The 25,709-nt window shown below is 39.6% G+C and overlaps 1 protein-coding gene across 8 annotated transcripts in view; it reads left to right on the top strand.

The window, feature by feature from the left end:
• Positions 1 to 25,709, top strand: part of LOC134527581 (rotatin) — a 179,353-nt gene that overhangs the window by 84,774 nt on the left and 68,870 nt on the right. For all 8 annotated transcript variants that reach the window (XR_010074223.1, XM_063360391.1, XM_063360387.1 and 5 more), the window contains exons 13-16: positions 602 to 775; positions 6,356 to 6,491; positions 14,083 to 14,301; positions 20,479 to 20,728. Coding sequence is in view for 7 of the 8 variants with exons in the window: in XM_063360391.1 (XP_063216461.1) it covers positions 602 to 775; positions 6,356 to 6,491; positions 14,083 to 14,301; positions 20,479 to 20,728 (779 nt within the window). In the remaining variant the exon portion in view is untranslated. The remainder of the gene's footprint in view (positions 1 to 601; positions 776 to 6,355; positions 6,492 to 14,082; positions 14,302 to 20,478; positions 20,729 to 25,709) is intronic.

Raw genomic sequence — 25,709 nt, 5'->3', positions numbered from 1 at the left:
TGCAATTTTCTCACAGACAAAAGGAATCTTCAAAGTTTCTATCGAAAAACAAATCTTGTTGACATTTGGAAAAATATCTCTTTCCTCTGAGAATTTGGATGCAAACCATTCGTAACGCAACATTTCCGTGAATATCGGTGCTGATAATTGTTGATATACGATGGAATGTATTTTAATAGCTTCTTCACTAGTATCGACCAATTTTTCGTTCTTTTTCAATTTTCAATGTGCTTGATGAACTTTTTTTTTATTTTTAGGATATCATTGTTAAGGCAACAAAAATTTGGTTTTCCAAAAAGCCTAGAAACCTGTGGGAAAACTGAATATATTTAAAATAAAGTATTTTGCAACAAAGGCTGCAGACAAATGGTTAATTCAAAGTTTCATAACACGTAATTTTTAATGCTTACAATTAAAATTTAAGATTGAATATAAATTGGACCTAAAGGTTCTCCAAACATTAATAAACACTTACTGAAGTGTTGAAACCATTTAAAAAAGTACAAGTAATTGCTATATTAATTAATTGAATTATAATTGCAGGCCTAGACACAAAGTGCCTGAGTGAAAGGACCACTGGCGATGCATGTCGGGGTTGCAGCCGGGGGACCTGTGCCAAGTGCTGGAGCTGCTGGAGAGCGGGTTCGTGGAGCCGGCGGTGCGCCGGTCGGCACTCACGCAAGCCGCCGTGATGCTGCGAGATCCGCGCCTGCACGCAGTCTTCTTGCAGCAGGAGGGCCTGCCGCTCGTCCTGCAGCTGCTGCGCTCTGCTCTGGTGCGTGGGCCACCCAGCCTGCATGCTTCACAAACACTTGCACAACTCACGTGTACGACGAAAATATATATATATATATATCGATGGCTTAGAATGAAAACCTTGTATCTCATAAAATGCAAATGTTACAGCAGGGACAAAAAAAAACCGTGCTACTGATACACGTGGTTACTTTTTTTTTTCCGATAGAAAGCAGTAGGATGCACATTTTATTTCTTTCAGCCAAACATTTTGCGAGATATGAGGTTTTCCAGCCAAAAAACATAAAAAAACGTATTTTCGTCCAAAAAATTCAGATACGAGGTTTTCATTACAAGCCATCGATATATAAGTTCCAGACTAACTGTTATTGTAGATAATTGTTTGCTGAAATAATGTCTCTCAGGCGCAAACTGATATAAACTTATTTTTATTAATACTCGAAGGGAACTTCACAGTCATCATGTTCAGCCATCTTCCGACCCCACAAAAGCAAGTACATGTAGATTATACAAACTTTCTCGCATAAACTCTTCACCAATTCAAAACTGGAACATGTCGACTATTCGCGGGTACCGAAGGATGAAGATTAAACTATCGTTCGCAATTATGTCCCATGATTGCACACGAACTCACAATACAAGTCGAAGGACTCGGTCCTTTAAAAACAAAGAAGTTCACTCTAACCTTGTTGTGGGCTTATACCAATGACTGTGGTCAAAAATTTCTGTTTGAAAGTTGGAAATGTTAAAAAGGTTGATTATATGTGGTAGTGCCCGAACCACAGCCACCAAATTCTCTCTTCAACACATTAATATTTGCTTGTAAGCCAACACCTGACACAACCTATCGGTACCTCGTTCAGATGCTGACTAACGAATGAAGCAATGCAGCCACATCTGCCCAAAGGAAGTGGCAGGTGTGTGACTTGTCCAACCAATGACAGCACAGCCTTTACAAAACCATAGCAGAATAGAAATTTCCTGTCCCTTGCACTGAGGCTTTTTGGACAGAAGATTAAAACCAGAAAAAAAATTATATTAACTAGTGACATTTTCAACCAATCACAAAAAACCTTTAAACAAAACAGCCAATACTGGTGCATGGCAACAGCACTCCCAAGTCCTCTCTCACTCACTCACTCACTCACTCACGTGCACACACACACACACACACACACACACACACACAAACACACAAACCCCACTCCCCCCCCCCCCCCCCCCTAACCACTTTTAAAAAATTGGAATGGCAGTAAACTGGTTTGTTACAATTGTATCCTGTACAACCCCATTATTGATAACAATTCTAAATATACTCTACTTTTGGTTGAACGGCCTACGCTGCTAAATGTTTTTATCAGGTAACTTTGACAACTCCTTCTATAAAAAAAAAATTTGTTTTCCTAACTTGGCATGTTATTTTAAAAGTAGGCTCATCCAAGATTATTAAAAAATAGTAGAGCACTGACCACTCTATCAAAAAATGTATTTCTTGTTTAACAAGCAAATTTTAATTATAATAATTTATGTACTGATATAAATAAAAAATAATGATTACTGATGAAAGCTCGAATTCATTTAATCTGTGTGAGACTGACAGTGAGGACAGTGAGGTAACATGAGACATATAGAGAAATTGGAAATTAAACTAAACATTTATGTACGGCTTGCACTCGGGAGGTCGTGACCATGATCCCGGCCGTCTGCACTCAACTGGTTTTACATCCCCCCACTCCAGTCAAAACCTGGTTAAGTTCCTTGACATATTGTAACAATGTTTTTGTAAAACTATCAATCTTTTTCTTAAGTAGGGGTTTATGTGGAACGTGAAAATGAATGGATAAGATATAATTAACATGTAATAAGAGGCTTTAAAAAATAAACCTTGAGAATAATCCAACATTACAAAAGAATTTTGGACGAGCTTTAACTCGTACAATGACCTCCACCACCCTGGTATCTGACGATAACAATCTCGCTAAGCGACCAGAGAAGCCATATCAAACACCTGGTAGCTCGGAAAAGTGATTAAGCCAAATGATACCAGATATTTCTGCACTGTGGACCATGACATGCCAAACAAATCCTAATCAGAATCCTAACAATTAAAACAAAGAACTCAGATAACCATTCAAGTTCTTAATCAGTGAACAGGGTATCTATAATCTACATAAATAAAACAAAGTGGAAATTAAATGTTGCAGAACAAACCCTGCTTAATTAATCTTTTAAAAAATATAAATTATAACATTAAATATCCTCAAAACAACTTTTACAAATTTAATTATCATAAAAATAGCTCATAAATAGTAATAACTATATCTTAAAAACATTAATTACATATATTTTAGACTTCACTAGAAATAATTATAATAACACAACCTTCCCTATTCCATCGTCAAAAAAAAAATACCGGAATTTGCTGGAGCTAACTAATAAACTAAAATAATTACTTTCGGCAATTATCAGCTGATAATAAAAACTGAATTTATTACTATAAAATGTGTGCCCCTTATGTAGTTAAAGAAACTTTATCCATGGTTATGAAAATTCTGGAAGCTGCATCAAGTTGGTGAAACAGTAACTACTGTATACTCAGAGAACACAAGGGAGCAGCAAAAATTTTTAGTTAGTTCTCACAATGGGAACTAGGAAGGAGGATCGTATTTGAAGTGAAAAACAAATATGTTTGCTTAAAGTTTACCCTTTTTATTGTTAATTAAATTTGCATTATCTTTTTTTGATGTTCTTTGAAATTACAAAATTACAATTATTGGAATTAATAATTAATTATTTTAAAGGGGGCCCGGACCATTTTAAGTCATTAATTACAATTTTATGATACATTTTATTAATGAGACTATGAATAAATTTAACATTAATTGTTCTGATTGGTGCTGGAGTACATATTCAACATGTTCCATAGCAGACTGTTCACTGGCGGAGCATAATTAGGAGGTTCTGGGCTTCAATCTCTGAAGGGTCGGCATAAATTTGGCAGACTAAGTCTTGAAAGGAAACTTCACCTGAGTCTTGAAATGCTTCCTGAACCAAGTCTTGAACCCCACTGGAACCAAAAGGGAATCCAGTGGTCAAGAATAGTAAACTAATTAAGTTAGGGCAAAAGGATAACGGGGCGGCAACAATAGTCAAACAGGACGTTGACTTTTCCACTTACCGATCTGGGGTTGGAGTGAAGTGAAGTGAAGTGAAGTGAAGTGAAGTGAAGTGAAGTGAAGTGAAGTGAAGTGAAGTGAAGTGAAGTGAAGTGAAGTCAATACCCGAGGGGAGGCGGTGCGGGTGGTCGCGGTGAACCGTCGCGAGACATTATACGAAATTACTACTTGGCTAAACTAATAGCAAATAGCCAACCAGAAGAATAAAAAAAAAAATAAACGTTAGGGAACACTTCTGAACTTGAGAGATTGCGGTGGCCGAATATGTAAAAGGCGCGGGCGATGAAGCTCCGGCACGAGATGCTATCGTAGTGACCGCCGACGGAAGAATCTCTCTTCCAGGTGACGTGGTTAAGTTCGAGCGAGAGGCCCGGAGTGTTAGGGAGTGGAAGAAATAGCCTCTGATTGGCTAGAATAAGCCCGGTGGAGTACTTGCTCCGCCGTCCAAAAAAAAGATATGAAGGAGGCTAATTGCCTAACTTAAAGGGGCCTCAGAGGTACAAAGCAGAGCGCTCTGTTGGGGACATGCACTGGTGTAAGCTCTGTCGGGGAGGAAAGGAACTTATATTAAGTTGGGTCGCGGCCGCTAGAGAGCTCGCTCCGACGCCTAAAAGAAAGTAATTTAGTTCGCCGTGCCGGCTGTCAGTTCGCCGGCCTGGGGTCTGATAGAGACCGGGAGGTAGTTTATCCAGATCAAAGGATCTGGAATGGATAGGGGGGAAAAGGAAGGTGGGGGGGGGGGGGAGTAATGCTGCGTTAGTGGGAACGGCTGTCTACAGGACTCCCGAGGCGTGTCAGGACCGACCATAACCTGTGCCATCGAACCTGACCAAAGTTGCTTCGGCCAACTGTAGCTTGAGCTGCGGGTGTGCCTAGGAGACATGGCCGAAGCTAAGGAAACGAGTGGCAGGACGTGCGTGGGGCACTGAAGGGGTGCGAAATTTCACTCGCGTACCTGCAGAGGAGCGAGGAGACATGAGGCGATGCTTAATCAGGACCTGCACAATCTGACGGAGGACAGGACATTCCCAGCATACTGCTGACCGTCCATGCACTCCCCACTCAGTTGTTCATCACAGGTACACATGCTCACGTCCTTCCAGAAATACCAAGTCTTGCTTGGCTTTTTACCATCTATCTTAAGGAAACCCAAATAAAAGTATTAATTTCCAATCAAAATATTTTTTAATTTTGAAAACAAAGTTGAATTACATAGAAAAAAATTTTCTTTTGCAAAAAATCGACAGTATCTTAAGAAAAAACTAAGCCCTGAAATTTAGCTCTGTAACAGTACATATATCCTATTCCCTAGTCTTTACAGCTGCTGGAAGCCCATACATCCACACATCACCAGCACGTGGCATGCAGCATTGGCCAGGCCGGAACCATCCAAGTACAGTTCAAGTTCGTACTGCTTTCGCGTGACACGTGAGCCTCCTACAGTAAACACAGCGATTAAAATATCCCACATGGGGATCCACCCACTCTTATGGCACACAACCGAACTGGCTATGAAAACAAGCAACAAAAAGGTGGCATCACCTGAGATTTTATTTTCAGGTACAAAAGTAAGATTTTTTTTAATGTTTACAAAGTATAACATTAATTATGGGCATCAAATCAAACACAGAAAACCTAAACAGTATATTGTGAGGATGTTCACCTTATCACAACAGTTTTGGTTGGATGTACTATTCTCTAGATTATTATTAGTATAACATTTAGATTTTTTTATTTATCATAATATTTTTGACTATTGCGATTTTTGGTTTACACTGGTTATCGTAGAAAAACCCTCCGTTATGACATTAAGTGGAACTATGAAACAAGCAATAGTGTATGTCCTTAGATATTGTATTAAATCAGTCTTCCTTATTACAGGATTCATTCAAGAAATAAAAAGAATGTACTGTGTAATAAATAGGGACAATATAATATAGTGAACTGCGATAAAACCGAAATAACACCAAGAAGCATGTCTATACACTATATAACACCGAAATGTAAGTTAATATACCATAAAGCACCAAAATGCAACTACTATCATGAAATTAATCAAATAAGTGCGTATCATAAAACATTTATTTGTCATATGAGGTCAACAATATGCTGTGTTTATGAATAAACAGAATTCAAAAATATAAAGACAATACCACTGAAATCTCCAGTTCTAAAAATGAAATTTACTTGAAAATAAAACCATAAAATCTTGTCTCTAGTAATACAGTGTAAGAAATAAAAAAAAAATATACATCTTAAAAACTTTATTCAAAAAAATAAACACAACAGTAATTACTTTTTTTTTTTTTAACCACCATGACGTTTTAAAATGATCTGAGTTTTGAAACAAATCTTTAAAAATAATGTGCATAAATTACAGCAGTCTGTCATTGAAATCATGAAAGGTTTTTTTCCTGTTTCAGTCGAGGAATGATTGTACCAACAGTTCGGAGTCTTTGGTTCCGATCATCAGCATCCTCAGAAGCCTAGCCCACCACAACTCCACTGTGAGACAAGAGCTAGCACTGCTAGAATCTGTGTTTGACTGTGTTCTGCGTGGTGAGTGGTATAAGTGTCATCTGCATTATTCACTGTACACTTCTTTGGAGCCTGGGTTTGGGAAGGTAGTAAATATTTAACCAACTTTTTGTTTGTAATTTCAAAAAAAATAATGTACTGTTTGTAAGATACACATTTTTTTGCCTTTTATTCACCAAAAAAATGGTATGCATTTTACAGGGGTGTACATCTTATGAAAGCCACAAATTAAACAGTACCAGTTCTGGAGTCATGAAAATTTAATTATTATTTTTTTTTATCCCTTGCTTCAGTTTATATTTGAAAACTGGATGTTAATACCCTGTTTTATCGCATAATCGTCGCACTCACATAATCGTCGCACGCGCATAATCGTCGCACCAATATTTTAAGGTGTCAAAATTTGGATTAAAAAATCTTCTCGCGTAAACATCGCATAAGGTTTTTGGTCCCGCTATTAGATTCCGAGCGCTTTGTGTAGGTATTTTTTCTATGTAAAACTAAGTATTTTAAAGTATAAATCTAATATTTATTCAAACATTACCACTTACTTATTTAATTAATGGAAATACGAAGTTGTCTGATGTGTAAATTTTCTTTTAAAGATGTTTTTAAATGTTATAACCTTTATCTGTTTGTCTGTGTCGACGCAGTGTACCGCTTATAAAAATGTAGCCATCGCTAGTTAGCATCATTCATGTTTGGTTATGTTGCTTCCCGTATAGAGCACGCACTCGTGGTGGAATATTGATATCTCACCGATTGCATGCAACGCTTGCTCTCTGTCGCGTGCCGAGTTAACTACATTTGATGGCCTGCACTCTTTCGTGGTAAGTGTTCAGGCTAGCATTCGGGTCACATATTATGTTTTTCTATTTAAAGTTGAATTAAGGTTTTTGTTGCATGACTTATTAATTTAAATGGTTTATTGTGTTTTTGTATACTCTACTTTTTAAATAAATGTACTTTCCATGAATGAGTTTTGTTTTTATGAATAACTTTACCCAACAAAAAAATATTTTTTTCTCATAAAAATCACACACATACTTTTCAAAATTAATTTTAGTATAAAATGTACGATGATTATGCGATAAAACACGATAGTTGGAAACTGTCCAATTAAATTATTGGGAAATGATCTGTAAAAAGGTTTTAGCTTTCTAACATAAATCTGCACGTTCCTTCGAATAGAAGATATATCTAATTATTTAATATTATGGGTTATTTTAGATTTTCCTTATTGTATTGTCCCCCTCTGGGGTCAGCCAGTGGCTCAGGGGAAAATACACTTATTTAATCATCTTCAGCCCATGAGACAGTTGCGGGTGGTGGCTCTCTTCTGTTACTACCCCACCACAGGGCAGCTTGGCTGACTGCCTCAGAGTGGTGCTCCAAAGAGGGTTCCTCGTAGTGGGAGCTGGTGCCTTGTGGTGGGACAAATGGCAAAATGTCTAAGCCCGGGCCACCACACATGGCATGGCTGGTGGACTGACTCGGAGGCAGGGGGTCATACTACCTGGCGCCTCTTGGGTGGTGTTGGCGAGAGTGGCAACACGGGGGCCGGCACCTGTGTAAGCCCTCTTTGGCAGTGCTGCTCTGGCACCCAGGCAACTGGTGGAGGGTCGGATCTTCTGGAGGTCGTAGGAGGTAATCAGAACACGGGAGCCGGGACCCGCATGAACTCACTCCATTCAGGAGGAAGGCTTCTCTCTCTGGAGGAGGGCTGGCTCGGCGGCCCAAACAAGGCCTTCAGTATTGTTGGAGGCCCTGCAGGTCCTGCTAGATAAGCTTGCGCTGCCTCCAAGCACCAGACCTTAATGAAGCAGGGCTCTTCTTCTTTGCCAGCTCCTAGGGCTTCCCTCTGCTTTATACTGTTACGATTTACCTGCGGGGGTTCGTAAAGGATAGCCCAATTAATAGATTTTATTTCACACACAGTTTTATTTATTACTACTACTTGCCACTTACAAATAATCTTCTAAATTGGCAAATAATTAACTACACTTAAAGAAATGCCAATTCCCCAGTCACTCGTTTCACACACCTCGCTGGGCCGCACTTCCGGCGCAACTCTGACCGCAGCACCCCTCGTGGGTCTCCGCCGCGGGACTCCGCCGCCGCACTCCGCCGCCGCCGTCACACCCTTCGCCGAGATCCCACACGACGCCTCACTCGGAACTTCACTCGGCTCCGCCGCGCCCGCGACTCTATCGCCCGGAAACTCCGCCGCGGGAAAACTCCCGACTCCACTGAACTTACTCACTCCCTGCCCTGGAACCTTCGTCCAAGGACTTCGCCACTCTGCCGCACCTGCGGCACTATCGCCCGGAAACTCCGCCGCGGGAGAACTCACTCAGTCACCGACTGACTGACTGACTCGAAGGTCGGCCCAACCTCCTTAAATAGCCCTTGGGTTCCCATCCAGAACAATCGGGCATGTCTCCGAGATATCTCGCGACCTTCGCCGTCGAAATGCCCAGAAACGCGTCGTGAGTCCTCGAAGGACGCGATGGCTGCTCTAAGAACGCCGATAAAGGCGTCTGAGTCATTTATTCCGCAGTGCGGCCTCTTTTAAGTAACCCGATCTGAGGCAGGTGCGCGCTGCGACGGTCAGGATGTTGCGAGATAGTATGACACGAGATACCAGGGAGAGGATGCGGGTGGAAGGGGGCGCAGACAGGCCGAACGAGTGCGGCGATGCCATGCACTGCAGCCAAGCGCGATCGTAACAATACCCTTTGATTGCAGGGCATTACTGCCTGACCACCCATGCTTAGACGAGACTGTTTTCCTAGCAGACCAGTTGCATGGGGTACTCACAGTACTGTCTATGTATTTGGGGTGTAGCAGTTATGGGCAGTGGATTTTGCAATAGACTGTTTCCCAGCAGACCAATTTTGCTCCAGGTCACTTGAAAAATCATCTTACTGCTGTACCACTGTTGGTAATGATATGCAGCAAGACGCTTGGGACGAACCCAAGACACCAAGTTGAAGTTTATCCCTTTCCTTTAGGTCAGCAGAGTGCTGGCAAAGGGCCTTGGTGGATTGCAGACAGTTTACAGTATTTGAAAAGAAGAAAAATCCCTACTGAATAGAAAATGTGTTATATACATGGCAGATTGTTAATGGTGACAAACAATTGTTGCCCTCATCATCTCCCCACCGGAGGGTGAGGTGGCAGTCAGGCGGCCTTCGATTTGTGCTTTCCTGTCACAGGACAGCTGGTGGCAGACTCAGAAGGTCGGGTCCTTCCGACAGGGGACCAGGGTCAGGGCATGGGCCAGGCAGAAGGTATGACTCAAGCCATGGCTCTGGTAGCCTCTTGGGTGGTGTGAGCAGCAACTGTGATGCATTCGCATCAGTCCACTCCAGCATGGTGGAGAGGCCTGAGTACCCAGGCAACCAGCAGCCGACCGTACCTCCAGACACCTTTCAAGTGGGATTGGTGGTAGCCGGGATACTGACACAGGGACCCGTAATCTCCCTCCAGACAACAGGGGTCTGAGGGGTGCAAGGGTGCCACTGGTCCCATTCGCTGTAGCTGCACAGCCACTTGATTCTTGGTTTTCACATTGGTAGGGCTCTCCAGTTTGGTCAACAGGGCTAGGCGGGTTTCTCGCCTCTTTACTCATCTCCGGTTGTGTTAGGTATTAGCCAAGCAGGGTAAGAGCAGGATAAAGTTGGTGCTAAAGGTAGCTGCGGTTGGTGAAGACCGGCCGACCAGGCGCGCAGAGCGGTGTGCTGGGGTAGTGTTCCTGACCGATCACCCCATCCCAGCAGACCAATGTCGAGTTTCCGGCCGCTGGTAACCTTCCTACAGCTGTGTCTGTGAGAGAGGAAGCAAGGTGTGAGGGTTGAACCCAAGTCACCAGTCCTTTTACAAGTCCCTTCCCTAAAGTCGGCAAGGCACCATCGAAGGGCCTTGGCAGGAGATAGACGGATGAAAGATAAAGTTACATGTAGTGATCTAGGTAACAGAAAAATCATCAAGACCATGGCAGGTGTTCGTGGGCACGCAACGCATTAGCACACCTGCCCCTTCGTTTGCCTCATATGCTTTCCGAATACTGCCAACTTTTCATAACTCACGATCAATGGTGGTGGGTGATGATGGGCTGCTGGCAGAGGCGGGTGTCTGCTGGTGGTAGCTGGTGCAAGATGGCGCCGGGGCACTGCAGCAATAGCATTAGAAGTGCTGTAGGGCTCGCCACTAATACACTGCTTGCCATATTTGATACATTTTGGCCGCAATGGAGGGGGTAGAACGAGCGTGATTGAAGGAGGGATGGAGGGCTTCGGTGGCGGACAGCTCACTTCAGGGAGCGTGCCCACCTCTCCTCTTGAGGCATAAGAGGGATGGCGATCAGCTGCCCGTGACGATGGTTGCCAGCTCTCGGGTGTAGCATGATGCCGAGTGCTCTGAGGCCATTCCAGCGAGGGAACTGACATGGTGGCTTTTGATTGGCTTGCCGGCATGTGTCAGTATATAAAAAATTACCCTGTGATCCTAAATCAGTTAAAAGAAAATTGTATTTGGTTTACGAGGTGTTTGTAGACATCCTGTCAAATCACTTGTGTCTTACATTCTCTGAATTGAATCAATTTTAATATGCTTGTTTTGATTAAGTTTTGGAAATTTTAAAATGAAATGTGGCACTCAATAATGACAACCAATCTCTTTAACATCTTTGAGTGAAGTAAACATTGTAGTTTGTGTGCATTGCTGTTACCGTAGCTGACTGGGTTGGCTGTCAAATTTTGTGCAAAGCTTCAGATAGCCTTCAACTACAGTTGCAAAATTTTAGCTCTACATGCATATTTTTAAAATATTTGCTTCAACGTTTCATATTTCTCTCCTTTACTTAGCTTTCTGATTGCTAAGTTGCCCAGTTACATACACGAGTCACCGACCTGAAGTTTGCCACTGTTTATTGCCACCGTAGGAAATTGGTTCAAACAACAAAACTAGGGTTGTGCGAGAATGAGATTTAGGCCTCGAGAAATTTTCGAGAAAGAAAATATTTTTCTCGCGAGAAACGAGACGAGAATGAGAAATTTTTAAATAATCAAGATTTACTGTAGATATCACTTTCAAAATATATTGTTCTGTAGTTAAAACTGTTGTTTATCAAATAGAATGTCAATTTAGTTGCCTGTGCACAACTGACATATACCACACGTTATGTAAGCCTACACTAAATTATAAATAAACATTCACTTACTTAGGTAAAAGTCTAGTAGCTAACATGTTAATTGTGGTTCCGTTGACTTATCGCCACTTTTTGTGTAATACTGCCACACTGATATGTCTACATATTCCATTTTACCGTAAAATCAAAGTTTAATTTGACAACAAAGTTTACTTCTGTTAAACTGTTATATTCCCGCAACACTTTTTTTTCCACTTGGTTATGCCGCAGTTAAGAAAGAGATAAAGCAGTATTAGGAAATTATTCTCATATTCCTAATAACATTTTACAAGCGTCACATTATTTATCATACCCGCAGAGAAGCTCGCGTAAACGGGAAACACTGGTACTGTAATGAAAACAAAGAAATTTATACAAGGGAGGCTTTGGCGGGATTCATTACTCGTGACGTATTACGACTGAGTGAAACAAAGGTGGAAAAGGAAATGGGATAAACATACTATTTATTCTGCCTTTTCAACGGGTTTGAACACACACATTCACGTAATTTTACGTAATACAAGGGCGTGAATTGTTCTGCGTTTTCAATCCATTCCTTTACATTCTAGTCCATTTAATAATCACATGACTTGCGCAGTCTTTTATTGGAATTGAAATAAGAAACGGAACAGCGAAGCAGACTCGGTCTGGCAGCATGACCACCATTCCCTTTTGTTCGTTAAAAAGTAAATTTTGTATTTTGCCGTAATAATCAATATTTCAGTATGCTATTAAACATTACCGAACAAAATATTATGACTAAATTAAAGGTAATGCTTTTAATAACTTTACCGTAATAACGTGTATATAAACAAAACCAATTTTGTAGGTTAGGTTCGAACGTATTTTATTATGTATTACGCTTACGTAATTTAAAAATTAAATACGGCAGTTTTTCTTTCAGGATAAATTGGAATTTCATAAGACAGTGTTTATTCACAGTTTCGGTTATTGATAAAGGTTTTGGATTGTTGACTATCGGCTAGTCTAATATCTCTTAATGATTGCATCATGTTTGTTTTGTGTTCCGCCAAATCATTTTTCGTCCAAACAGGCAGACGCATTTGGTATTTTTAAAACATTTAAACTAAAATAATGGCAGTGTGTATGTAATATTCAACATATAAAAATCCAACTATCAATATCAAATTTAGTTTCCATACCAAATTGAGTTGTTACCGGTACCAAAAAAAAATTCTCGTTTTTTTTCGAGAAATTATTTTTCTCGCTCGCTGTTCGAGAATGCAATATTTCTCGAAATTTTTCTCGAGGTTCGAGATCTCGCACAACACTAAACAAAACATTGCGAACATGCTCTTGCACAAAAATCTTGTTTCCTCTAGGGTTGAGACATTTTAATAATCAATTCTTGATACTGTTTCCAGCCCTATATTCTCGATACTTTCCACACATATTACTTTAAGTATAACCCAGCATTGATCATTATGATGTAACTTGAAACTCCTTTTATTTCCTGCTGGATAGAGGTCTGTGGTATCAGTGTAAATTGGGGCTGCCTTTTTAAAGTGCTTCAGGTGAGTGAGGGATAGCTATTGGCCCATTGGTGTTCGACTTCTCACTCAGGCGGTAACCTTGAATGACTATTCCCTCATCATGGGACTGGTGCAGGTGAAGATGTCGCAATGGATAAGGTTCTCCCTCGTCTTTCTGGTCCCAAAATGAGCAATCGAGATGTAAATAACTGTAATTTATTCATAGGATACACAGGCATGGGGTGACAACCTTCCCTTAGACACTGGTCTGGAACCAACACACTTCCCATACTAATACCACCTGTAGCTAGGCAGGTCCAAGGTCTGACTACCATCTCTCGTCACTACACTCACGACAAGCTAGCAATTTTTTTTTTTCAACCTCCCAACCTGCCTTCCCCTCCACAGATAGGACAGTCCCACACAGACTGTGTTTTTGGGCTTGGCTTTGGCGGACTGCCTCTGGCCGGATATATCATTTCTGAGTTTCTTGGAACCGCAGGTCGTTTCTGGGAATTCCAGGACACTGGGTTTTGTGTTTACTGCTTGCTAGCCATTATACGTCAGGAAATACATTTTGATTCTTCCAGTTTAACCTAAGCGTCAGAGGTGCAGATCTGCATTTAATACCATCAATTTAACTTATTGTTGATGGGTATCGAGATATCAAAGAATTGAAGGTTGCTTGATTTTTTTTTTTTATGTATATATGTCTACAAGTGCCAACCTGTGACTACTTGTGGTACCTGTAAGTATTCTTTCTAAATGAGTTGCTTAGCAGACTATGTTTTTTTTTTGTTATCTGTTCAGATATTTTGGTTTGAACTCTGAAGGAAACTGGAGACATAGTCACAGTGCTCAGGCTGTGTTCGGCACTGCAGTGCGCAAGGGGAAATGAAAGTGCATGGCGTGGTGTTGCTGTTACCAGCGGGCCTGATGTTCGCGGAGAGACGGCACCACCGCGCCGCAGCTGTCCACCTGCTGTGCTTGCTGCTGTATGCCGACTATTTGCTCCCGGCGCCCCCCAGCGCAAGCGAGGATGGGGCCGATCTCTCCCTCCCACGGCTGGTCGTAGACACGGCACGGCTGCCCTTCCGTTCGGCCAGCCACTGGGGCACCAGCCCCCATGCCCGGCCCTCCTGCACAGGTGCGTCTACTTGGTTACGCACATCTGTACTCAATTTGATAGGGCAGTGGTTCTCAAAGTGTGCTTCCTAGAATATTTCCAGGTTTCACCCTGTGGTATTCCAAGGAAAAATGTGTCCACATATGAAAATAAACATAGTTACTCTATTATACTATTTAATTATGAATAAATAGGGGCATGTATATTTCGCAAAAAGATTCAGAGACTAGCTGAAAGTTAAAACAATGTATAATCGTCTGTGTTTCGTGATTGGTTGAGTTTCTCTCAGGTACACGTAGCTTGTTACAACACCAATCACAGTAATTCAGCATGGGAAGCAAATGTGTACTGTATGGCCCGGCCAAGTAAGGCAACCACTTCTCTCGCAGATGGCCACCAATTACAAGGATGAAACCACTGGTGTGGGTACATCTTACTGCAGTCTAATAGGTGCTCAGATATTTTCACGAAAAATACCTGCCCCTATGGATAAAAAGCTCTTTTTGTTAACACATCATTATGTGTTATTTGAAAGATGCCACAGGTTTTGCTCAAACATGAATGAGTTAAGCACAGCACTGTGATTACTCTTTATGGTTTGAGTTAACTATCAATATACATTTGTAATATTTAACAATCATTACAACATATTTCTTAGAAATTGGTATATGGTATGCCTGCAGTTATTTGCAGCATTAAAATGTGCTTGGACTTCAAAATTCTGAGAATCACTGTAGCAGGGTTTTACATTGCACCGTTATGCACAGAGGCTTAAGGCAAGGAGACCTCCAAGACTCCGAACCACTTGGGAACAGACTCTGTGCTTGTGAACTTGAGTCGTGCCAGGTTGTTGGAATTGAACCGATAACCCTCACTATGCAGGCACGAGAACCTGCATCTACTTACAGCACCATAACACTGAATTGTACTGACACAGTAGTCGAGTGGTCAGATAGATAACTTGTCACCCACCAAGACTATCTGAGTTAGATTCTCGAAGGGGTCAAGCTCGTTTCAGTTTGCCATTGGGTTTTTCCTCAAGGTACTTGTATTCTCTACACCAATTCTGCAATTCATTCCATCAATGTTACATTCTTGTCCCATCGCTGCTCACCATCTCTAATGAGCCCATTGTCTACAAGAGGTTAATCCCCAGTACTTTCATTAATTCAGTGACTTAACGAATATTCCATCAATCTTGGCATACCCGCTGTATGTGGTTGGAAAGCTTTGTGCGCAGCAGAAACATATAGCTGAAGATTCTTACCTGAAGTCTTAATGTCTACAACACCATAAGTTATTGGTTATTACTAGGCCTGTGCGAATATTCATATTTTTGAATAGGAACAATAAACTATTTGGATTCCATTCGAACTAGAATACTAACACATTGAAATAATGAATATTTTGTTGCTTACGAATACTTGACATAGCATACCTTGTGAGTTTGTCATATACCAACATTCACTGCTGAAATTAAGTTATTTTAGTGGTTTAAATACCCTTTTTTGATGTTTAATGGAACTTCATAATCTTAAACATGATAAATAAGCCATGTTTTACACATGCAACAAGTATTCATAAGTTTTTTTTTTCCACTAATGTCTCGCTAAACATTAACAGAAAAAAATTGTGTAAAAAATTCAAAAGGTGGCGTATTTGTAGAGACATGCATATTTCGCGATTGCGATAAATGAAATTTTAACGTGAATTTCAGTACATTTTTAAGAATAACGCAAATTTCTCACATTTTGGATAATAACGCTAAATCCTTGAATTTTCGGCGAACAGTCAGAACATTTTTCTCATTCGAACACAGCAATTCAATTTGTAAATACAGTAACAAATGTGAAACATCAACAAAAAACCAAAGATAACCACGCACACAGTGTATAGCAAGTTGACGAACATTACACAGCACACAAGTTTTCCGTTGCGGAAATAAGTCGTTTGATGGCACAGATCGTATTGATCTTGAACAAAATGGTGTTGTGATCGCGCTCGCGAGCAAGCAGTCGTGTGTATGTTTGATATATTTTGATATTCGGCTACACTGGACAGTCGATTATCACGGAGTTTACAGCAGGTTGTTTCTCTAAGCGTTGTTTGTTCATTGTGTCCATGTTTATTAAACAAATACAAATTTAAAATGCAAAAACAGTGATGATTTGTAACATTCTGTTGTGCGCAAGTTAAAGTTTTAACGGGTAAAATTTTGTTACAGATAGTTTTCGACATCTGTGAAACAAATTAAAGGTGTACAATTTATACTTCGGCTAAAACATTATGCCTTTTAAAATGCCTAAAGTGCCGTTAACTGCAAAACAGCTAGCCTCTGAATTTTCTCAACATGGACTTTATGCCAGTGATTCAACCATGTGAAAAACACAAGAAGCGTGTCTGTTCATTGCAAGGCTCATCTAGTACGTCTGAATGCCAGTCGTCAATATCTTCAGCGTTTGAGACAGCAAAAAATAATGTCCAAAAAGTCAAAAAGTTAGAATTTATAAAGGAAACAACAGAGACCTTTATAAAGGCAAATATACCCCTTGAAATCTTGATGATCCCAATATCAGGGCATGGCTGAACAAATACATCGAAGGTGCTGGAGACCTGCCACTTGCGAGAACAGTCCGTGAGAAATATGTAGGGGACATAGCCAAATGCAGAATTGAAGATGCCAAAACTGCATTAAAGGCCAAAAAAATTGACATACTGTGCGACGAAACAACAGATAAAATGGGTAGGTGTGTATTTGTTGTTTTATTTAAAATTCTGTATCTTCAACAGGATAAACCAGAAATATTTTTTGCAGGGAGTTCACTTTCTTGAAGCTGCTTATGCCACAAACTGTGTGAGGGCAATTTTAGATTCACTCAAAATGTACAATGTACAGTATGGTGATGTGCTCTTAGTAGTAACCGATGCTGCTCGTTATATGGCCAAGGCTGTTAGTACTCTCGAAGTAATCCTTGGAGACCAGTTAACGCATGTCCAGTGCTGGGCACATAAGTTAAACCATGTTGGCAATGTCTGGGTGAAAGAGTTGCCTGAGTTGAACAATGCTATGAGCAAAATAAAAAATGTGTTTAACAACACCAGGAAAAGAAGGCACTTGTATGCTAGCTTTCTTGAAGAAAAGCATGGAGAGAAACGTCCATTGTTCCCACTTCCTGTTGTTACTGGATGGAATTCCTGGTTCAACAGCATTTTTTATGTAGCAGACTACATACATGACATTTTGAATTTTTGCAAAACAGATGAACTAAAGGCAACACAAAATTCAGGGTTTGAGTTTCTGTGTCCACTCACAGAAAATGACATTTCTCTCATTCTTTGTCAAGCTGTCTTTGTTAAAGAGCATGCAAGAGCCTTGTAGAGCTAATAAAGAAACTTGAAGGTACTTTGTACCTATCCAACTGCCCATTCACTATATGGGGACTTGCAAGATATAAAAAAAATGTAAAAACATCACTTGTGGCATTTATTTTGAGGCAACCAGTAGAGCCTTGTCTAACATGCCCCCTGCTAAAGCTGCTGAAGCTAAAGTGTCCATCACAAGAACAGCATCACAAGCCCTTTCCAAACTGAACTCTCTCATGACAACTGACCCAAGTAGAAAGAGATTTGAAGCAATTGAAATTTTTGGTCAGGAAAGTTTGTTGCTTGTTAAATTAAACCCAGAAATGGTGCAGAAACTGAAAACTGTCCATAGTCTCTACTCCATAAGCACTGAAGAATTAACAGCTGGTTTTGGTCAGCTTCAGGACATTGTTACAAAACAAATGGAAACAGACAATTCAGTGGACGTAGTGAAGTCATTGAATGTAGTAAAGCTGTCACAACCATTGTTTGCTTCCAGCTGCCTTGAAGCCATCTGGATGCCTTTTGCAAACATTGACTGTGAACGATTTTTGTCCTCATATAACACAGTCCTAACAGACCGCAGGACACATTTAAGTGAGGCTAATTTGTGTATCATGGCTATTTTTGCTTTCGAGAGCTAAAGTTTGAGGTTTTGTCCCATGCGTTTATGTCACTATTTTAGAGACTTCATATTTATTCTTACTGGTTTAGATACTAAAATATTTTCAATTACTGTATGTAAAAAGTGATGTGTAAAGTCAATTGTAAATTACTGCTGCTAGTGCAACTATACAATGCAAGAATGTGTCCTAAATTTCAAGGTATGCTTAGCTTAATTTTTTAAATTTATAGTGCTAAAACTATTTAAAAATAACATTGTTTGGATGTATGATAACACTGCTTTTAAGGGTAAAAAAAACGAATTTTGCTATAAAATAAACCCCAAAACTGCATGTCTCTACATATTTGTCATTTCAAACTTGAAAACAAAATATGATTTGTATTCTTTTTTTTCACACACACCAGAAGTATTAAAAAATAAATATCATCTACCATGGACTACAACACCAGAAAACACGGACACTCCATTGAGATGTGCATTAAAAGAAGTTTTTATCATAGTTTCAATGGCATATAAATCAGTTTCAGTAGTAACAATCAATCTAACATAATGTGTTACAGTAGCAGCTTACTTGCTGTATAGTATATCTATGACAAAAAGAGACTTTGTGACTCAAAAATATTTAAAAAAAATGTAAATAATGGTTAAATATATGAGATGAAATTAGCAAAAATTGTGTTTATGATATTGTTTAACTAAAATACAATTTACCTGGCTGCCATTGACAACAAAAACTCTTGAATGACTAGGGTTTAAATATGTAAATATCAAAATATGAGATCATTCAGTCACTAATGTGGAATTATAGCGGTTTTAAAAAAGATCCCCTTTTTTGTAAAATAGATTGCAATGAATATCACTGTATTTTGCATTTTGCGAAAAATTTTTGGATCAATATTGTTACGATGTGTAATGTGGGGAGAACTGGGTTCGTAAGTGATAGCCCAATTAATTTTTATTACAGTTCGATTGATTACTAATATTTACATTAATAATAAATATTGTACTTCAAAATGTCCGATCACAAATCACTGGCACTTCAAAATGTTTGTTCTGAAGTCACTCAATGTATGTCAAGTTCCACAGTTTGCACTCCTTACTAGAGCTAGGCTCACCAGTGGTTTGCCCCTTACCTCGCGCCTGTCCGCACACAGTCTTAGCGCCCCACTCTCATGATCAAGTTGAACTCCGCGTTGTGCCTTTCTCTTGGGAAGGAGGGGGGGGGGGGGGGGGTCTATCACCCTCTTCGCTGATGTCGCACTTCCCTTCGCTGGGATTCCGCTTGGAACTCTCGCGGAGATCGGCGTAGCTGCTTAAGTTCTAGTGGGTTGTCTTTCCACAACAGACGAGAGCGACTGACGAGTCGCGTCATCCTGGGCCTACCCGATGCCCAAAAAGTCCATAAGGGCGGCGTCCATTCTCGCTACTTTGTGGGGCGGCCCGCTGAATTTGCAAGGCCGTTCCGCGGTGGATAACAGTGCCGAGATAGGATGATGCGCAGGGTGCGGAGGGGGGGAGAGGTGTAGCGACGACCCTTGTAATCCGGCCAAGCACACATGACACAGTGCGTGACTCCAGTGGCCGTGCAGGGCTGCCGGCCATCTCCGAACCTGGCGCGTGCCACGTTACTTCATTCGTAACAATGTGTAGATTAGCAGGTTGTGTGGAAAATAGGGCAAATGAAAAGTGAAATGAAAGTTTGGTTGGTTAATTAGGTTAAGTTAGTTTAGCTGCATAATAAAAAAAAACTATTTCATAACTTAAATATTTTATCAAACATTTTCCAAATAATTATTGTAGCTGACATAACTTAAACAGCATTTTACTATAGTACGTATTGTTTGCCTAATTCTCCAGAAGTAATTATATGACAAAAAAATTTTTTTGTGGTATTCTAATTCCCTTTCTTACTATTCAAATTCAATATTTGTATTTGCGAATAATTTTATATTCAGATTCAGATTCAATTCTAACTAAAATCTGATATTCGCACAGCCCTAATTATTACTGTTGTAACATAAGGCACTTAGTTGTCTAAGCCACTTTATATTATTATGTAAATGTATGTTTTTAACTAATCGTTTCCACTTTTGTATAGCAGAAAAAAAAAATTAATATTATACAATGGTTAGTTTTGACACGTATTAAATACAAGTATTAAGAGATAGTATTTCCTTCATGTGGGTCGCGGTGGGGGTGGTTGCGAGCAGACGTTGCGCGGGACGAGAAGGTGCGCCGCCTGCTGTCGCTCCGCTGGTCGGCGGAGTGTTCCGGCGGTGTGGCCACCCTGCTGGGCACGCAGGTTCTTCCTGGCGGCACCGAGGAGCTGTGTGCGACCCCAGCAGACCTGGTCGCTCTGCGGCAGTCCTCGGTCACGCTCACCTGCAGGGAGAGCCTCCAAGCCATCAGTGATGCCAACACGCACATCACCGTCTACAAGCACCTCCACATCCTCACTGGGTAATCACCTGAGCCCTCGTGCCAGTGTTAGTGGTGTCCGTTGGGTGATATCATTGTGCAGGGAGGATATAGTATTGCTTTTTTTTTTTGTTCCCATCATTCAAACCCAGGTGTAAATGTAAATGTTTGTCATCTTTAAAATTGGGTTTATGGTTTTATTGTTCTTTTTTAATTTTTGTATTTTAAAATATTTTCTATTAAATTTAATATGTGGTCATTAGTGATGTGTTTGACCTAATTCTTGTTTCTAACAGTTCTCAGCAAAATAACCAGTTCCAAGAATTATAAATATTATCCGGGTATTACAGAAATCTTCATAGCGAAATCTCTTTCTGGTGAAAATACAGTGGAACCCCTGAATTACACTTTTCAAGGGGAAAACTGAAAATGGTGTTATTCGGGGGAAAGTGTAGTTGAGGGGAAAGTAAAATTTTACTAAAAACTTCATGAAGATATGTATAATTCTTCAAGTCAGCGCTTGCTGTAATAAAGTTTTACAACAATAACTATAGGTATTACTTTTGTTTGCAATTAAATTGAGTAGTTAATTGCAATCTCAAAACTTAAGTAAAAATATGTTATAGGCCTAACATTTAACAACTTGACCGGGCTCATCGGCATTAAACATGTCCTTAGGGTGATAACCCTTCAACACATCTGGCAAAGTGTTTTTCCAGTGTTCAAATGTTTCCAGATCAACACTTTTGCTTTCACCGCAAACAGTATGGTACACAACATTATATTTCTTTTCGAACCGATCAATCCAACCATTTGAGGGGGTGAACTCAATGCCTAAGCGATCCGCAATTAGCTTTGCATTCTCGCGAATCTACCTGCCGTCCACTGGAATGTTTGATGCCAGTGTAGCATCAAACCACTCCTTAACTAAGCCGTCCAGTTCTTGGTATTTGGACACCTTCACAGTTTTGATTTTTTTTTTTTTTTGCCATTGGTCTACTTTTTTCTGCGGCATTTTTGATGGATGTTCGATTACGAAAATTGTGTTTAATCTATACACGGGAATATCCCATGCCTTGGCTAAGGCCACACGCGATCCAACGTGGTTGTCAAACTGCCTCAAAATATTACATTTTTGCTCAACTGTTGAAGCGTTTCTTTCACAACTCGCCATTGCACGAATATTGCGAAAATTTAATCACAAACATGAATAAATTATCTGTAGAACTTGTCAATAAAGCGCGAAAATTTACGTCAAGGTAAACAAAAATAAAGCCCAGAATCACTGGTACCAAACCAACACACGAACACAGCGGTTTGCAATAGTGTTGCCAACATTTGCCAAGGAGCGAGAAACTGTACATGTATGTGCTACGTGGACGTGTTCCTTTTACTACATGGAACGATCTGAACGAAAAAAATTTTGTAACAATAAAAGCACCCGAATTTCCATTTGCGACGTAGTGCACAACATGCATGTACGTAACGGAACGATACTCTGTTCGAGGAATCGATAGAATCAAAATGTAATATGTATTCTTACTACAGTTGCGGTTGGCAACACGTAACAACAAGCGCTTTATTCGATGACAACGGTGTATATCACGGGAAGGCATTTGATTGTACCGTGTGATTAGCGGGAATATAATGTATTGTAAACATAGGACAAATGGCGGGACCAGCAAAAAATGGTTTAATTGACAGGAAAACGCTATTCGCGGGAACGTAATTGCCGGGTTCCACTGTAAAGTAGACTTCCAGTAAAACACTGTTGTCAGGGGAATATAAATCATCTCTTTTTGGATAAGTTTATCTTTGGAAAATGCTGACAGCATGCAGTCTCCCACATACCCTTCCTTCATTTACTTGTGCTAGCCTACCAAGATCCAAGATATTATTATAATGCAGGCAGGTAGAGTCAGAACATACCTAAAAAGGCATCTTATTTTCAGAGGTCCAGACAAGAGACAGGGTTCAATTGGATAGCCATATTATTTGATTAAAATTACTCTTTATATACAACACTAATATTTGCATGAATGACTGTCTACAAAATGATTCAAACATAACTATAAAATTAATGCACAAGTCTCTTGTGGTCGGTGTCTGCACACCACACCTTTCCACTACTCCCACTAATGTCATGACACTTCTTTGATTTGCCGATATCACCTCAGGTTTTCAAAGTCCTGTTCAATTTCTATTGTCCATTGAACTCGCTGGTATCACTACCAACACAACTCAACTGCTTCACCTCTGATGCCTCGCACTTTGCACTCCCACTTCATCCTTTCCTCGCGTTGGCCTGGACGTATACCCTCCACGAAGGCCAGCCATAATATCTGTTAACCCACATTATTCAATGAAGGCAATGGCCAGAACTCTTCCAGATGCCTTGGCACCAGGCTGGTTCAGCTGGTGACTCGATGCCAATGCTTATGAATGTGCTTGGGCGAGGGGCGGGACTGAGGGGCAGACTGCGGGCACATGCCGCATTCCACAGGTCTAACCTGGGGAGGGGGGGACAGATATTCTTAGGATTGGCACCACCAGGAAGACTGGCTGCACCATGAAAATATTTTCACAAGAAGATAGAGAAACAATAATTTGAACTAAAAGTAGGCCTGTGGAAAATTAACACAGGCTCAATAAACATTTAAAACTTAACTATGTACCACGATTCAGAATTGTCTACTTCTTATGAAATACAAACATTTACTACCACTTTTTCAACCTTTCATCATTTTAACATGACCAGCAAATTATGTGTATGTTTCCTCTTTTAACAGATCTCTGTTAACGTGTGGTATATAACTCGTCCATTACAATGTAAGTATATATAACTCACAATAACTCTTGTGTTGCTACTGATGAGTATGAAATTTTTCCGATCTAGTTAAGCAGAGCTGAGCTAATTTAATAGTAACCTTTGATTTGAGTTCAGTTTGATTATTTCTTAGTCAAGTTCCTAAAACTGTAGTCAAGCTCAAGATGTCGCTGAAGGTTTTTTAAGATGTAGGACTAATAAAATGAAAAGCATTAGAAAGAATTATGCAGAAGTACTAACCGACAAAAGAATAATTTAATATGTTTAATTTACAAACCTTATGATTTTGAACGTCATTAATATTAAAATTACCTATTCAACATTTTTTGTGTCCTTCAATGTACATGTTAAAAAACTACATTAAACTATGAGATTACTAAAACTTTAAAGGTAAACAATTGGCATAAATATAAACTCTGTATTATTTTGCCTTTTTCTTTTGCCATTTTCTAGGTATTAGTTAGCAGTGATTTCCCCTTTTTTAAAAATGTTGATGTTGTATTTATCCACAGAAGGGTCGTCCATGCATATGGGTCACATCTACAGTGAAACCTTAAAAACATCTTATCAAGTAATTTTCCTGCTAAATTAGTAAAAAAATTTACACTGACCTATTAATATGTACATTAAATTTTACCATGTTAATAAGTCTAAATATCTAAGTACCTTGAAAAACTTTTTCACATGGTTACACTATATAATTTTGGACATTATTATTAACAAGTTCTACGATAAAGGTTGCCGTAGAATATAGGTCACTCTATAGATTTGTCTTCAATAGAATTCTATGAGCATAAGTGAAGTCTTAATGTACTGTGGCTCAGCTTATTAGAACATAAACAGTACGGTACTGTGTCACCATCCGGTCTTTCTCTGCCTGCTTTCTGGCCCACTTTATTACTGTGAGAGGTTAGGGGTTGCAGTCCCCCTACTCCTTTCCACCCTCTTGATTCCCCTTCTATTCCTGCACTTTTACAAGACAAATGAGATTTGGAAGTGAAAATGTGAAGGAAGGGAAGCTCCGAGGTGCTGCAACTAAACACAATTTTTTACCTCTTTTTTCCCCTCTTCTATCTAATGTATTTTATTTTTCCCTTTAACCCAAGAGAGAAAAGTCGGCAAGCTACTCGTTGTCAGTTTCTTCTATAATATCTAGCACACATGTTACTTTTAGCCAATTTTTTTCTTTAGGGGAGTTAAAAAAGCTGCAATTAAAGTAGGAATTTTTCTTTTCACAAACCTAATACAGTACTTGAAAATTCCAAATCCATCAAAGAAGAATGTTGCAATATGTGTGCGACTTTCGGAATGATGGCTGCAATCTTTATCATTAAATTTAGTTTAAAAAAAATTGAAATGGCATATGAAAATAATATTGTCTATGCACAGTAGCATCATAAAATTGTGTAGATTTTCAGTTCACAGACCTTTACAGTGATGGATGAGAAAAAAGATCATTTTTAACTAGACCTGTGCGAATATTGGAATTTTCAAATACGAATAATAAACTATTCATATTCGATTCGACCTCAAATACTAACTGTTTGAAATAACGAATATTTGTTTCCTTACGAATATTTGACGTACCATACCTCATGAGTTTGTTGTATACCAACGTTCACTGTTGAGGTTAAATCATTTGTGTGATATAAATACCCTTTTATTTTATTTTAATGGGACTTCCTAATGAATAACAAGAAAAATAAGCAATGTTTTAAACATGTAACAAGTATTGAAAGGTTTTTCACTACTGTCTTGCTAAAAAGTAACAGAAAAATCATGTGAACTTTCAAAAAAAGCCATATTTGTCATTTCAAACTTGAAAACAAAATATTATTTGTATTAATGTAGTCCCACCAAATATTATGGTCACACGCATCAGTAAAGCAGGTGGGGGGGGGGGGGGGGGGGAGAGGACATCAACAACCATGGATTACTTTTGCGGTTGTCATTAAAAGAAATAAGTTTCATAGTTTCAACGGTTTATAAACTGATAATTTCAAACAATCTTAACACCATGTAACACAGTAGCAGATTCCTTGCTGTATGTATCTATGATGAAACAGATGTTGCAACTCAAAAATATATATTGAAAAAAAAAAAGTATATAATATTTAAAGATTCCAGATGAAATTTGCAGAAATTGTGTTTGTAAAATTGCTGAACCAAAAAACAATTTACCTGACTTGTGTTAAC

Source organism: Bacillus rossius, chromosome 1, assembly GCF_032445375.1.
Source record: "Bacillus rossius redtenbacheri isolate Brsri chromosome 1, Brsri_v3, whole genome shotgun sequence".
Lineage (NCBI taxonomy): Eukaryota > Metazoa > Arthropoda > Insecta > Phasmatodea > Bacillidae > Bacillus > Bacillus rossius.
This window is presented reverse-complemented; position numbering and strand designations above follow the sequence as displayed.